Raw genomic sequence first — 12,420 nt, 5'->3', positions numbered from 1 at the left:
CTGGTTCGTTCAAAATAGAATTTTGAAATTATGTTTGAATAATAATTGTTTAAATGACAATTTTTAAATATTATGGGTCTCCCAATTTTAAATAAATTTATAAATATTTAATTTTAAATCTAATAGATCTCGAACTTTAATAAATATAACTTGTCCACAAATTTTTTTAAAATATTGAATAAGTTAAAAATGAAGGTGTCAGAGATGGGAGGAGCTCAAATTAGTAAGCAAAAAAGAAGATGTTGCTTCGTTCAATCGATCAAAAAAGGATTGAGGCATCCTACTTCACCAACACAAATCATCATACCCTCAAATCATCATACCCTCAAAGTGCTCCACTTTAGCTCATTACGTATCGCCATTAACTTCATGATTTAAAAACACGTGTACTAAGAAGATGTTTCCACCCTTATAAGTACTGTTTTGATTCACCTCTCCAATTGATGTGGCTCACAATCTACCCTTTTGGAGGTCCAGCGTCCTCGCTAACACACCGCCCAATGTCTAGCTTTTATACCATTTGTAATAGTCTAAACTCACCGCTGGCCAATATTGTCCGCTTTGTCCCGAAGTTGTAATAAAAAGTTAGGGGTTGGGGGAGCGTTGTTTGAAAAAGAAAAGAGAGGAGGGGTGAGTGGCATGGCAAGTGACGCAAGGCTTACTACTAATTATTTTGACATCATGTGCAAGGCCACTGTTCTTTAAAGTAGCCTCACGTGCCAAGTCCATCCCTACTTTTTTTTTTAAATAACTTTTAGCTTCTAAAAGGAGAGAGAAAATTCAAAAAATTAAAAAAAAAAAAAAGTTAAATACAAAAGAAGATAGGGAGTGATTAGCAAAAAATAAAAAATAAAAAATAAAAAATAAAAAGGGTTCCTCTTTGCATAAAACAGAAACATCCTTGCTGTGTTTGCTTCTACTTTCCCTCAGCACTGAAGATGATTACAAAGGCCCCATTGGTGTGTACATTGAAGCAAATTTAATACACTTTGTGGGGTCTTTCTTCACATGCTACTCTACTGGCACCTTCATATTTCCATCATGTTGGCTGATTTGGGCTGATTTTTGCTCTTGATTCCTGTTATCATTATAGCATCAATGGAAGATTGATTCAATAGACAACCAATGAAAGCATGCTGGTTTCGATTTCGATTCGACCCACGATAAAAAGAAGTATGCAGGGATGTTCTTGTTTTTTTCTTCCCGCTCGAACGATTTCTCGAAGATGATTGATATTTTTATAGGATTTCTGGTCCCCTCTTTTGATTCATGTACTTTGAACGGAATGAGAAAGGAGTGGGTAATATGAAGTCTTTTACAAGGGGACCTGAATGAGGAAGAACAGGGTGGGGCTTTGTGAGATCCCATACTGGTTGGAGAGGGGAACAAAGCATTCTTTATAAGGGTGTAAAAAACTCTCCTTACTAGACGGGTTTAAAAACGTGAGGCTGACAGCGATATGTAATGGGCCAAAGGGGACAATATATGTATGTACACACTTTTTTTATATATATAAGACGGGTGGGAAATCATTTTGCTTCGCCTTTGGGGGTATTAATAAAACCCCTGTTTTCTAGATGCACATACTGACATATGAAGTGTGATGAAGCGTACCTTAATGATAGCAGAGAGACTAGAATGCTATTTCCTCAAGAATGTGAAGTGTCTTCTGATGTACCTGTTTTAGGGATAAAAAAACTTAGAAGGGGGAAAAATATACCAAAAAGGAGAAGCCAAAGGGTTTGAATGGGGTAAAAAGATTACTACTAATTGAAGAAATGTTCTAAATGCAACCCAAGTTAAACAACCATTGAGAGCTTGAGATCGCACGTTGGTTAAGGAGGAGAACGAATCATTCTTTATAAGGGTGTGGAAACCTCTCCCTAACTGACACGTTTTAAAAACCTTGAGGGGAAGCCCGAAAGGGAAAATCCAAAGAAGACAATATCTGCTAGCATTGGGCTTGGGCTGTTAACAAATAGTATCAAAGGCAGACACCGAGTGATGTGCCAGTGAGGAGGCTGAGCCTCGAAGGGGGGTGGACATGAGGCGGTGTGCCAACAAGGACGCTGGGCCCCGAAGTGGGGTGAATTGTGAGATCTCACATCGGTTGGGGAGGAGAACAAAATATTCTTTATAAGGGTGTGAAAACCTCTCCCTAACAAACGCGTTTTAAAAATCTTGAGAAGAGGAAACCCAAAGAGGACAATATATGCTAGCAGTAAACCTCTCCCTAACAAACGCGATTTAAAAACCTTGAGAGGAAACCCGAAAGGAAAAGTCTAAAGAGGACAATATCTACTAGCAGTGGGCTTAGGTTGTTACAGTAAGACTACTTGCTTCTTACAAAAACAAATAAGGGAGAAGAGAGAGAGAGATCACGTACCCATTCTAAATGTTGTGCGGTGACGCCCGACTCATTTCCAGAATATATGCCACCAAGGACCTAGCAAGTGCAAAAAACAAAGTTCGATACTCGGCCTTTTATCGATGAAATTCTCGATATGATGAAAAACTTGGCACCGCAGTTTCATGAGATCTTATAAATAGATATACCTCTTGTGTTTGTAAAGCTTGAAATTATGATCAGTGTTGTTGTCTTTTCATCCAAATAGAGTTTAAAAGATTCAAATTTATGAGGAAAATTCATCTTCACCAGAATTCATTAAACTGATTACAAATAAGGAAGAATCTTACCTTGGATACTGTTTCAAGAAACATGCCTGGACGAACAGGAAGAGGCTTACGTCCCGACACACTTTCCTAGTATCCATGGGCAAAGAAAACAATAAAGCAAGTCAGACAATCCCATAAGAAATGTACATGTTCTGTAAAAGCATCCAAGGAGTGGACTTCAAACTCACCCTTCCTGCAATTCCCCTTGAAGCCCTTTGTCCACCGGCTCGTGAAGTATCTTCCTCATCATCACCTAAGTCGTCGGCCCCTTCGTCTTTTCCTAACATTACATTTTTTATCATCTCCTCCACAACATTCCCAGGTTTTAGAGCAACCAGTTTGGTCAAGAAGTTCACCTGCACCAAAAGGATTATATGGATGAAATAATTGGCAATGAGTGATGACAACAACAAATTGTTATATTAGCATTTGGAATGAGTATAACTGAGAAATCTCACATCGGTTGGGAATGAGAACGAAACATTCTTTATAAGGGTGTAGAAACCTCTCCCTAGCATACGTGTTTTAAAAACCTTGAGGAGAAGCTCGAAAGAGAAAGCTCAAAGAGGACAATATCTGCTAGCGGTGGGCTTGGGCTCTGACAAATAGTATTAAAGCTATACACCGGGCGATGTGCCAATGAGGAGGCTGAGCCCCGAAGGGGGGTGGACATGAGCAAGGACGCTGGGCCCCAAAAGGGAGTGGAGTGGGGGGTCCACGTCGATTGGAGAAGGGAACATGTGTCAGCGAGGACGCTCGCCCCAGAGGGGGGATGAACTGTGAGATCCCACATCGGTTGAGAAGGAGAACAAAACATCCTTTATAAGGGTGTGGAAACCTCTCCCTAGCATACGCGTTTTAAAAACCTTGAGGGGAAGCCCAAAGAGAACAAAATCTACTAGCGGTGGACTTGGGCTGTTACAAATGGTATCAGAGCCATACACCGAGCGATGTGCCAGCGAGGAAGCTGAGCCCCAAAGGGGGTGGACATGAGGCGGTGTGGCAGCAAGGACACTAGGCCCCAAAAGGAGTGGAATGAGGGGTCCCACATCGATCGGAGAAGGGAACGAGTGCTAGCGAGGACGCTAAGCTCTGAAGGGGGGTGGATTCTGAGATCCCATATCGGTAGGGGATGAGAAGAAAGCATTCTTTATAAGAATGTGGAAACTTCTCCTAGCAGACGCGTTTAAAAATTCTTGAGGGGAAGCCCGAAAGAAAAAATCTAAAAAGGACAATATCTGCTAGCAGTGAGCTTCGGCTTGGACTTGAACTTGGACTTGAGCGGTTACAAATGAGTTTTAATGACTTCCTAGAACTTGTATATTGTAGCATCCAATCGGAGCTCACTAACTTGGAATATTTTAGAGTTCAACTAAGTTGATAGAATCATAGAATAAGGATGTATGTAACCATCAGATCAAGCGATGTTATGTGAAGTTTCATAAAATGCATGCAATATTTCATACCTCTGATTCAGGAAGAGTACTTAGACCACGATCATTTCGTTCATCCAGGATTCCCCCTCCCATCATATTCCGAGCCTCTTCTCTAATCAGAACGAGCCTCGCAAGCAGTTTCCGATCAGGCACAACTGGCCGAGTTTCCATAGTCTTTAAAATAATTTTGAACGAGAATAGTTTCATTAGAACACTATTTTCCAATATTTAAGGTCCATAATACTTCTTCTAATCAGTAAAAGTGGCATTCAAAACTTAAAAAGTTGTAAGACCAAAAAAAAAATGTAGGCAAGATATAGTAACTAACAAAAGCATAGACACAGACATGGGACCCGGATATGATATTTCCCACATTCAAAAGATTGCTTTCAGTAATTACCTCAACCAAATCATCAGCTTGGTTGGCTATGTCGTTAAGATTTGCTCCCGGGATATGAACCTTGGTGCCATTCTTACTTTTAAACGCGCCACCCCCAGCAGCCACTCTACGAAGTAGCTCGTGTCTGCTTTCTTTCAATGGAGTCCGACAAAGTAGGCCGACCACTTGAACCTATAAATCAAAGAACGGCTAGTTTACTGTTTAGCTCATAATCTTTTTCGAAGCATGATTTTGATGAAGCGTGAATAGAATAGAACGCGTTTTTCTTCAAAATAATGTTCTTACATGCGGCGGGCATTTTTTTGTGAGATGAGATAGAACTGTCTCCTTGACCACCTCCAGTATTGCCTTGCGCTGAATAGAAACAATAGGGTAAAATACATTACTTCAATGAATGAAAAAGAAAGAAATAAACAGATGAGTTCAAAACCTCCCACCCACAACAGGTCTCATTAGCTAAGCGGAGATGCAAGACGTGGAATTCGTCATTACCTAAATCTCTCGAGGGTCTCCTTGCCAAAAATTTCTAGGAGCAAGAATGTTTCCTCTTAGCTTACCATTGACAGGAATATAATACTTAACCATCCTAGTACATGTCCACATCCAATATCTCTTCTATTTCCCTGCTACGTATTGCTATCAGCCTCATGGTTTTAAAACACGTCTACTAGGGAGAGGTTTCCACACCCTTATAAGGAATGCTTTGTTCCCCTCTCCAACCGATGTGGGATCTCACAATCCACCCCCTTGGAGACCCAACGTCCTCACTGGCACATCCCCCGGTGTCTGCCTCTGATACCATTTGTAATATTCCAAACCCACCACTAGCAGATATTATCCGTATTAGCCTGTTACGTATCGCCGTCAGCCTCACGGTTTTAAAACGCGTCTACTAGGGAGAGGTTTCCACACCCTTATAAGGAATGCTCCGTTCTCCTCTCCAACCAATGTGGAATCTCATAATTAAAATATGAATAAATAATTAAATTGGTTGTAATCTATCCACTTAAGCTTTTGGGTTGAGTAGCAGTCACCTCTATAATATTTCAACCTTTTTAAAGACAACTCATAAAGTGATTGTAAACTTGGGCAATTTAAACCAAACTTAATTAGTTGTCCTTTCACTACCTACTTTTGAACTCCTTATTTTCATTTTAATAGAAAGTTTTAAGCTTCGATATGCCAAAAAAGATAATAATAATAATAAAAATAAAGCTTCATATCAAGGCTAAGGAATGTAGAGAATTTAAGACGGAGTTGACCTTATCATCTTGGTCCCTTTCGGCAATCTGGATCATGTAGTCTAAGGCCATCATAAAGCCTGACTCCATCTCATCAACCCTTTTACCTATGACTCCTTGTGCAGCCAACTGCAACGCTATCTCTTCAGATGCTTCATCAGTATTTGTATCTTCCAACTGAGACAACAATAACAAATCCAGACAGAGAGTAGAAAGTTAGTTGTTAGTAGTACCAAAATTTTAATAACTAGAATACAATAACGCACATTGATTTCTCAAGGAATTTTGAATTGATGGAAGTTTTTTTTATTGAATCTTGCTACCGGTTGCTTCGAGTTCAAATGGCATCACCTCGTCACCATGATTCACCCCTGAATGAGCATGCCATGTGTCTAGTACAGGGCCATGTAGGTGAAAGGCAAGCCCATGCTCTGCCTTGAAAACACTATATGCAAATTAATCATTAAAAAGAGCAAGGACAGAAGATGTGTGAGATCCCACATCAGTTGGAAATAGGAGCGAAGCATTCTTTATAAAGGTGTGGAATCCTCTCCCCACAACCTAGTGGACTCATTTTAAAACATTTTGAGGGGAAGCCCAAAAGGGAAAGCTCAAAGAGGACTATATCTGCTAGTAGTGGGCTTGGGCTGTTACAAATGGTATTAGAGACAGACACTGGGCGGTGTGTTAGTGAGGATGTTGGGCCCCCAAGGGGGTGGATTGTGAGATCCCATATTGGTTGGGATGAGAACGAAACATTTCTTATAAGGGTGTGGAAACCTCTCCCTAATAGACAAATTTTAAAACCTTGAGGGAAAGCCTAAAGAGGATAATATCTGCTAATAGTGGACTTGTGGACTTGGGCTGTTAGAAGGAAGGTGTCAAGCCATGTCCAAGACCAATGACACCAGACATGTCTCTTTGAATGCAAATCCCAACCCAAGCATAGTTCAATTGGTTAGGTTGGAATTTCGAACCAAGCTGACCGTTCTTGTGCTCCTCCAGCTTGAGCGGGAAGCTAAGGGAAAACAACTACCTAATACATTTATCTGTTACTCATCACTGGTACACTAACATAATAATTGATACATGTCGCTATTATACTATCTGTAAGCAATTCTTCTTCTCTTATTAACCCATCAGTCAGCTGAGTTTCAGCCCTACACTACTATATAAGCTTTCAATTCTCAGATCATTGCGTTAAATCCATCCAGAAACGTCTATAATCCGTTCAATAAAACCAGAAAGCGAAAATCTGAACAGGAAAATAAGAAAGAACTTACGATGAGAATCATCTCTTCAAGAACAGAGGTGACTTGGTCGCCTCCTTTGAGGAGAGCTTCGTACTCGGAGGTGTCCATTTTCGGATTCCCTTCTTTTCTGGATCGTCTTCTCTCTTGCATATCCAATTGCTCCTCTGGATAACCTCCACCGACTTCATAACTGGTACACGATGCTAATTGCTGCTTCCTCTTCGCTGGCTTCAAATGCGGAAAGTGGCTTGGATTGTCAATGAAAACCAACGAAGATGGCTTTGGAATTGTGAGTAGTCGGGCTGAGCACGGACACGTCGGGAACAGCCGGAGGCTGCTGTTCATCTTTGGAATCGGCTGCTTAGTTGGGTATCTGGGTGGGGTTTTGGATCAGTACCTTTGGGTTTAAGATATATCGAATTTTAACGAATTCAAGCTATAAAATTCATCCCACGAATGAAGACAGCCACAAATAATTAAATTCTTGTTTAAATGAGGTATTAATTCAAACAAAATTTTCATATCTTTCATCTATAACTTCAANTTTTTTTTTTTTTTTTTTTGAAAGATTATAGGTACTTTTAAAGTTTGGTGTAACAGCACAAGTCTGCCGTTAGCCGATATTGTCATCTTTAAGTTTTCCATTCCCTTTCCCTCAAGGTTTTAAAACACGTATACTAGAAAAAGTTTTTCACATTCTTATAAGGAATGTTTCGTTTTTCTCTCAAACTGACACGAGACCTCACAATCCACCCTCTTGGAGGCCCAGTGTTCTCGTTGGCACACCACTCACAATGTCTGGTCTATGTTATAACGCTGGTCCCCAAAGGGGGGTGGATTGTGAGATCCTACATCGATTGGAGAGGGCAGCAAAACATTTCTTACAAGGGTGTGGAAACTTCTCCCCAGTAAAAGCGTTTTTAAACCGCGATGATACGTAATGGACAAAAGCGAACCATGTGTGCTAGCGATGAGCTTAGGCTATTACAAATGGTATCAAAGCCAGACACGAGACTGTGTGTTAGCGAGGATGTTGGCCACCAAGAAAGTGGATTGTGAGATCTTACATTGGTAAGAGAAGAGAGCAAACGTTTTAAAACCCTAAACCTCTCCCCAGTAAAACCATTTTAAAACCGCGAGGATACATAATGGACAAAAGCGGACAATATCTGCTAGCGATGAGCTTAGGTTGTTAGAAATGGTATCAGAGCCAGACACAACGGTGTGTCATTGAGGATGTTGGCCCCCAAGAAAGTGGACTGTGAGATTCTACATCGTTCGGAGAAGAGAACGAACGTTTTAAAACCTTAAACCCTAAACCTTAAATCTCTCCCCAATAAACACGTTTTAAAACCGCAAGGATACGTAATAGACAAAAGCGGACAATATCTGCTAGCAATGAGCTTAAACTGTTAGAAATGGTATAAGAGACCGACACGAAACAGTGTGTCAGCGAGGATGTTGGCTCCCAAGAAAGTGGATTGTGAAATCCTACATCGATTAGAGAAAAGAACGAAACATTCCTTATAAAAATGTGGAAACCTCACAGTAACATAAACGTTTTAAAACTTAAAATTAAAAGAAGGCAATATCTACTCGCCCAATCACAGAGTTGATGAATTGATATTTGGTCATAAATACTTTCATTATAAAGTTGACCTTGTGAGTTAGAACAGAAACCCCCATATAAAAAGTTGACCTCTCTGGAATGCGACTGTTTTAGAATTAAAGCACGAATTTCGAATAGCATTAATTGATGTTCCATCCCAACGATTACAGAAGGATCGGTAATTTGTGTTTGTTTCAATTCAACATCATCCTTCTCACGTTCTTGTTTGTTCGGGAATTTCCCTGCAGAAATTCGTCTAAATTCATCTGCGTTGTGCTCAGGATCATTCTCTTGGGCGCCATGAATATCTTTTCTAAGAAACCCGACGCCAAAGGTCGTCCCGAATTGCTGCCATCTTTTCTACTTCATCGATTTCGTTCACTTTGATGATTAAGTTTTTAGCGGCAACTTGTTCGTCAGAGTTCCGCTTTCTCATTTTTGTATTTTTATTCTGCGAATTAAACTGGATTATGTTTGTTTCGTTCGTCTTGTGTTGTTCGTTGTGTGATTGGACTTGTTTTGATTTCAGAAGCTCTTCGGGAGAGTAAAAGGGAAATGACGCGCTCTACGAGAGGTATCTTATTGATGTTTCTTACCTGCACTTGATTAGGAAGGAATTCATCTGGTTGTATAGTCATGATCACCCTTTTGTTTCATTAAATATCTTCATGTTTCTCATTATATTCGTGTATTTTACACTTCATTCGTTGTTCATCATGATGTTTCTTTCGGACTGAATGGCGCAAAGAAGCATGGAATTATGATTACCCCCAACACCTTCCCTTAAAGAGAAAATGGGAAGAAATTTTGGGCTTGAACTTTGGGTCATTTCTTCATGCTATATCATTCATGTTGTGGTTTGAATTTGTAGAAGATAGTACTAATGTTTTGGGATTCCTTTCTCTTCGGAGTTTAACCGCCTAAGCCCTCCACTAGCAGATATTGTCCTCTTTGGACTTTCCGTTCTAGGCTTTCCCTCAAGGTTTTAAAACGTGTCTGCTAGGGAGATGTTTCCATACCCTTATAAAGAATGATTCGTTGTCCTCTCCAACCGATGTGAGATCTCACAATCCACCCCCCTTTGGCCTAACGTCTACGCTGGCACATCGCCTGGTGTCTGGCTCTAATACCATTTGTAACAGCCCAAGCCCACTGTTAGCAGATATTGTCCGCTTTGGATTGTTACGCATCGCCGTCGGCTTCACGATTTTAAAACGCGTCTATTGGGGAGAACTTTCCACACCTTTATAAGGAATGCTTTGTTGTCCTCTCCAACTGATGTGAGATCTCACAATCCACCCCCTTTGGTCTAGCGTCCTCGCTGGCACACCGCCTGGTGTCTAGCTCTGATACCATTTGTGATAGCACTAAGTGGTCGCATCTTTTTGCTTATTTTTCTCACCTCTCTTTTTGCAGGTATCGAGAAGGAAATCGGAGCATTGCAATTAGAAGTACGTGAAGAGCTTTTAAATATGGCTGTTCTCTAAATTTCCTGTGTTTTTAATATGATTTGACTTATTATCTTATCAGGAAAAGAAGCTTGTCGCAGAGATAAAGAGAACTGCCAAAACAGGAAATGAGGTACATTTCATATTCTGGACCAGATTGTATAGATCTTAGACTCTTAAGTCTTGGAAAAATTCTACTTCTGAGATTTCTCCGAGTATTAATGTTTTTTAGCATCATTTATTCATTTCTTCAGGCAGCAACAAAGATCCTTGCTCGGCAGCTAGTTAGACTTAGACAGCAAATAGCAAACTTGCAAGGAAGTCGAGCTCAAATGAGAGGCATAGCAACTCATACACAGGTGAAGTCAAGTGCCTAATTCCTCTCTTTTCTTATTTGGTTGAGTTAGTGCAATCAGATTTATAGTTTTCTTGTGTGCATACATGAGATCTATAGACATCTTTTTCGCTCAAATGTTTAAATATGTTATATTATTAATGTCACCTACCGACTTTTTGCAGGCAATGCATGCTCAAACCTCCGTTGCTGCTGGCATGAAGAGTGCCGGTAAAGCAATGTCGGTTATGAATAAGGTATGAAAATTTGGATATTAATAAAATCTTACGTATGGTTGAGTAGCTGTATTCGACACGCCAGGTAGAGGCAATAAAAGGGTGTTGTTTGGGTGAAGCAAATCTAGCATAACTAAGTTGAAAACAATTATATATAGCAGCAATTGTCTCATTTTTGGCTGTGCAACACTCCAGAAAATTTCAATTAGAAAAAAGAATGAAAATAAGACTGATCTGCAGAAAAAATTATATATAATTGTTACCATACTCATCTGCAGCAAATGGATCCCGCGAAGCAAGCAAAGGTCATTAGAGAATTTCAGAAGCAGTCCGCACAGATGGATATGACTGTAAGATCTTGCTCTAAGTAAATATATTTTTTCCACACACGTTGATATAGGAAGAAAAGCATTTGAATTAGCAAGCTTTGTTTATTTTGTGCTTTCTACATGGCATAGTGACCTACGACACCTCGCCCTTCCTGTTGGTATATTTTTTTTTTTTTTTGGTTGAAATTGGCACATCAGACTTCCGAGGATGTTAGTGAAAGAAACGATTAAATACTAGCATGAAATTTTGACTTCTGTTAAGGGGATAAGTTTTGACTCATAGTCATTGTTTGCAGGAAACTATGCCATATTCCTAATGCAATTAGAATCCATGTTATCAAAATTTTGAACTGTTGTGAAAAATTTGTTCTGCTTTGCCGTTTTATGTTTCATGTTTCTGGATCCTCACGTTATCTCATTCGCAGACGGAGATGATTTCAGATGCCATAGACGATGCCCTGGATGATGATTTAGCTGAAGAAGAAACTGAAGATCTAACGAATCAGGTAAGCTCCTACAGTTGCCATCATTTTCTCCTCTCTTTATTCCAATCGACTCGGGTGGAGCAGGAGGTGTAGAAAATAGTTCGCTCAAAATTGTTTCTTGGTAACAAGCTCCAATCAGCAGTACATAATTTGAAGCTCTGGCCCTTACCTTTTGGCTTTCTCTTGGTGATTGTGTGCATTGAGTTTAAAGTCATAAGTTTGTGAGCAAGAGGTCAAAGTGCTTAGTTAAGAACTAAATGCATAACACTACTTCCCCCCTTCTGAACAGGTGCTCGATGAAATCGGCGTTGACGTTGCCTCACAGGTATGTTAAAATTGGTTTTGCATCTTTTTGAAGTCTTGTCAACTGGATATTGAAACTGAACTGATTGGATCATGTGTATTTGATCCAGCTTTCATCAGCTCCGAAAGGAAGAATTGCGCCGAGGAATACCGAGGGTGTCAGCAGGTACGAAGTATTTCCCATTAACATTCTTCTTCTTGCATAAATCAAAAGAGAATTTATTTGTTATATCATAAAATGATCATGGAAATGGTATAATCATAAGTTGTTCCTTTTGTTTTTATATCAAAAAGTGCTACTTTGTTGCTGATATTTTGCAGTTCGAGTGTTGACGAGCTCGAAAAGCGATTGGCTGCTCTTCGAAATCCCTGATTATTATGATAAGTTCCCTTGATTTTCTATTGAGATATACATGATTTCGACTAGGATCATCTACTGTACATGGAAACTCTCTCTCCTTCTCATCTTCACAATTGAGCATAAATGTTTATTACCTTTTTGAGATGATGAAATCTTATCAAACCATTTGCTTGAAGCCTTCAGGATTTAAGTTGAAGGAAATGGAGACTATATCCTTATATGAAATGCCTCATGGTCTGGGTTAAGCTATAAATTTAGAGTTTTTGAGCTTCTGGTATGAAATGACATACTTATTAGATCAGTTTTTTT

At 39.7% G+C, this 12,420-nt stretch overlaps 2 protein-coding genes across 5 annotated transcripts; one reads left to right on the top strand and one right to left on the bottom strand.

Moving 5' to 3' along the window:
• Positions 1 to 857: 857 nt before the first annotated feature.
• LOC111778107 (protein PEP-RELATED DEVELOPMENT ARRESTED 1, chloroplastic) lies at positions 858 to 7,445 on the bottom strand. Of its 2 annotated transcripts, XM_023657760.1 has the most exons (10): positions 7,037 to 7,444; positions 5,775 to 5,930; positions 4,798 to 4,866; positions 4,513 to 4,683; positions 4,143 to 4,286; positions 2,865 to 3,032; positions 2,698 to 2,763; positions 2,387 to 2,446; positions 1,615 to 1,678; positions 858 to 1,078 (listed from the first exon to the last, which is right to left on the bottom strand). In XM_023657760.1, the coding sequence occupies exons 1-9, from the start codon at positions 7,349 to 7,351 to the stop codon at positions 1,634 to 1,636; spliced, it is 1,194 nt and encodes a 397-aa protein (XP_023513528.1). In that variant the 5' UTR covers positions 7,352 to 7,444; the 3' UTR covers positions 858 to 1,078; positions 1,615 to 1,633. The 2 variants fall into 2 exon arrangements, with proteins under 2 accessions (XP_023513528.1, XP_023513529.1); XM_023657761.1 differs by lacking the exon at positions 858 to 1,078 and having other exon boundaries at positions 1,614 to 1,678; positions 7,037 to 7,445.
• Positions 7,446 to 8,685: 1,240 nt separating this feature from the next.
• On the top strand, positions 8,686 to 12,357 carry LOC111778079 (vacuolar protein sorting-associated protein 2 homolog 3-like). Of its 3 annotated transcripts, none has more exons than XM_023657721.1 (12): positions 8,686 to 8,793; positions 8,897 to 8,949; positions 9,145 to 9,189; positions 10,032 to 10,066; positions 10,146 to 10,196; positions 10,318 to 10,422; positions 10,583 to 10,654; positions 10,912 to 10,983; positions 11,388 to 11,468; positions 11,737 to 11,772; positions 11,861 to 11,916; positions 12,072 to 12,357. In XM_023657721.1, the coding sequence occupies exons 2-12, from the start codon at positions 8,916 to 8,918 to the stop codon at positions 12,121 to 12,123; spliced, it is 639 nt and encodes a 212-aa protein (XP_023513489.1). In that variant the 5' UTR covers positions 8,686 to 8,793; positions 8,897 to 8,915; the 3' UTR covers positions 12,124 to 12,357. The 3 variants fall into 3 exon arrangements, with proteins under 3 accessions (XP_023513489.1, XP_023513490.1, XP_023513488.1); XM_023657722.1 differs by having other exon boundaries at positions 8,693 to 8,802; XM_023657720.1 differs by having other exon boundaries at positions 8,694 to 8,949.
• The last annotated feature ends 63 nt before the right edge of the window (positions 12,358 to 12,420 follow it).

Source organism: Cucurbita pepo, chromosome LG17, assembly GCF_002806865.2.
Source record: "Cucurbita pepo subsp. pepo cultivar mu-cu-16 chromosome LG17, ASM280686v2, whole genome shotgun sequence".
Classification (NCBI taxonomy): Eukaryota; Viridiplantae; Streptophyta; class Magnoliopsida; order Cucurbitales; family Cucurbitaceae; genus Cucurbita; species Cucurbita pepo.
The sequence above is the reverse complement of the archived record's forward strand: the minus strand, read 5'-3'. Positions and strand labels throughout refer to the sequence as shown.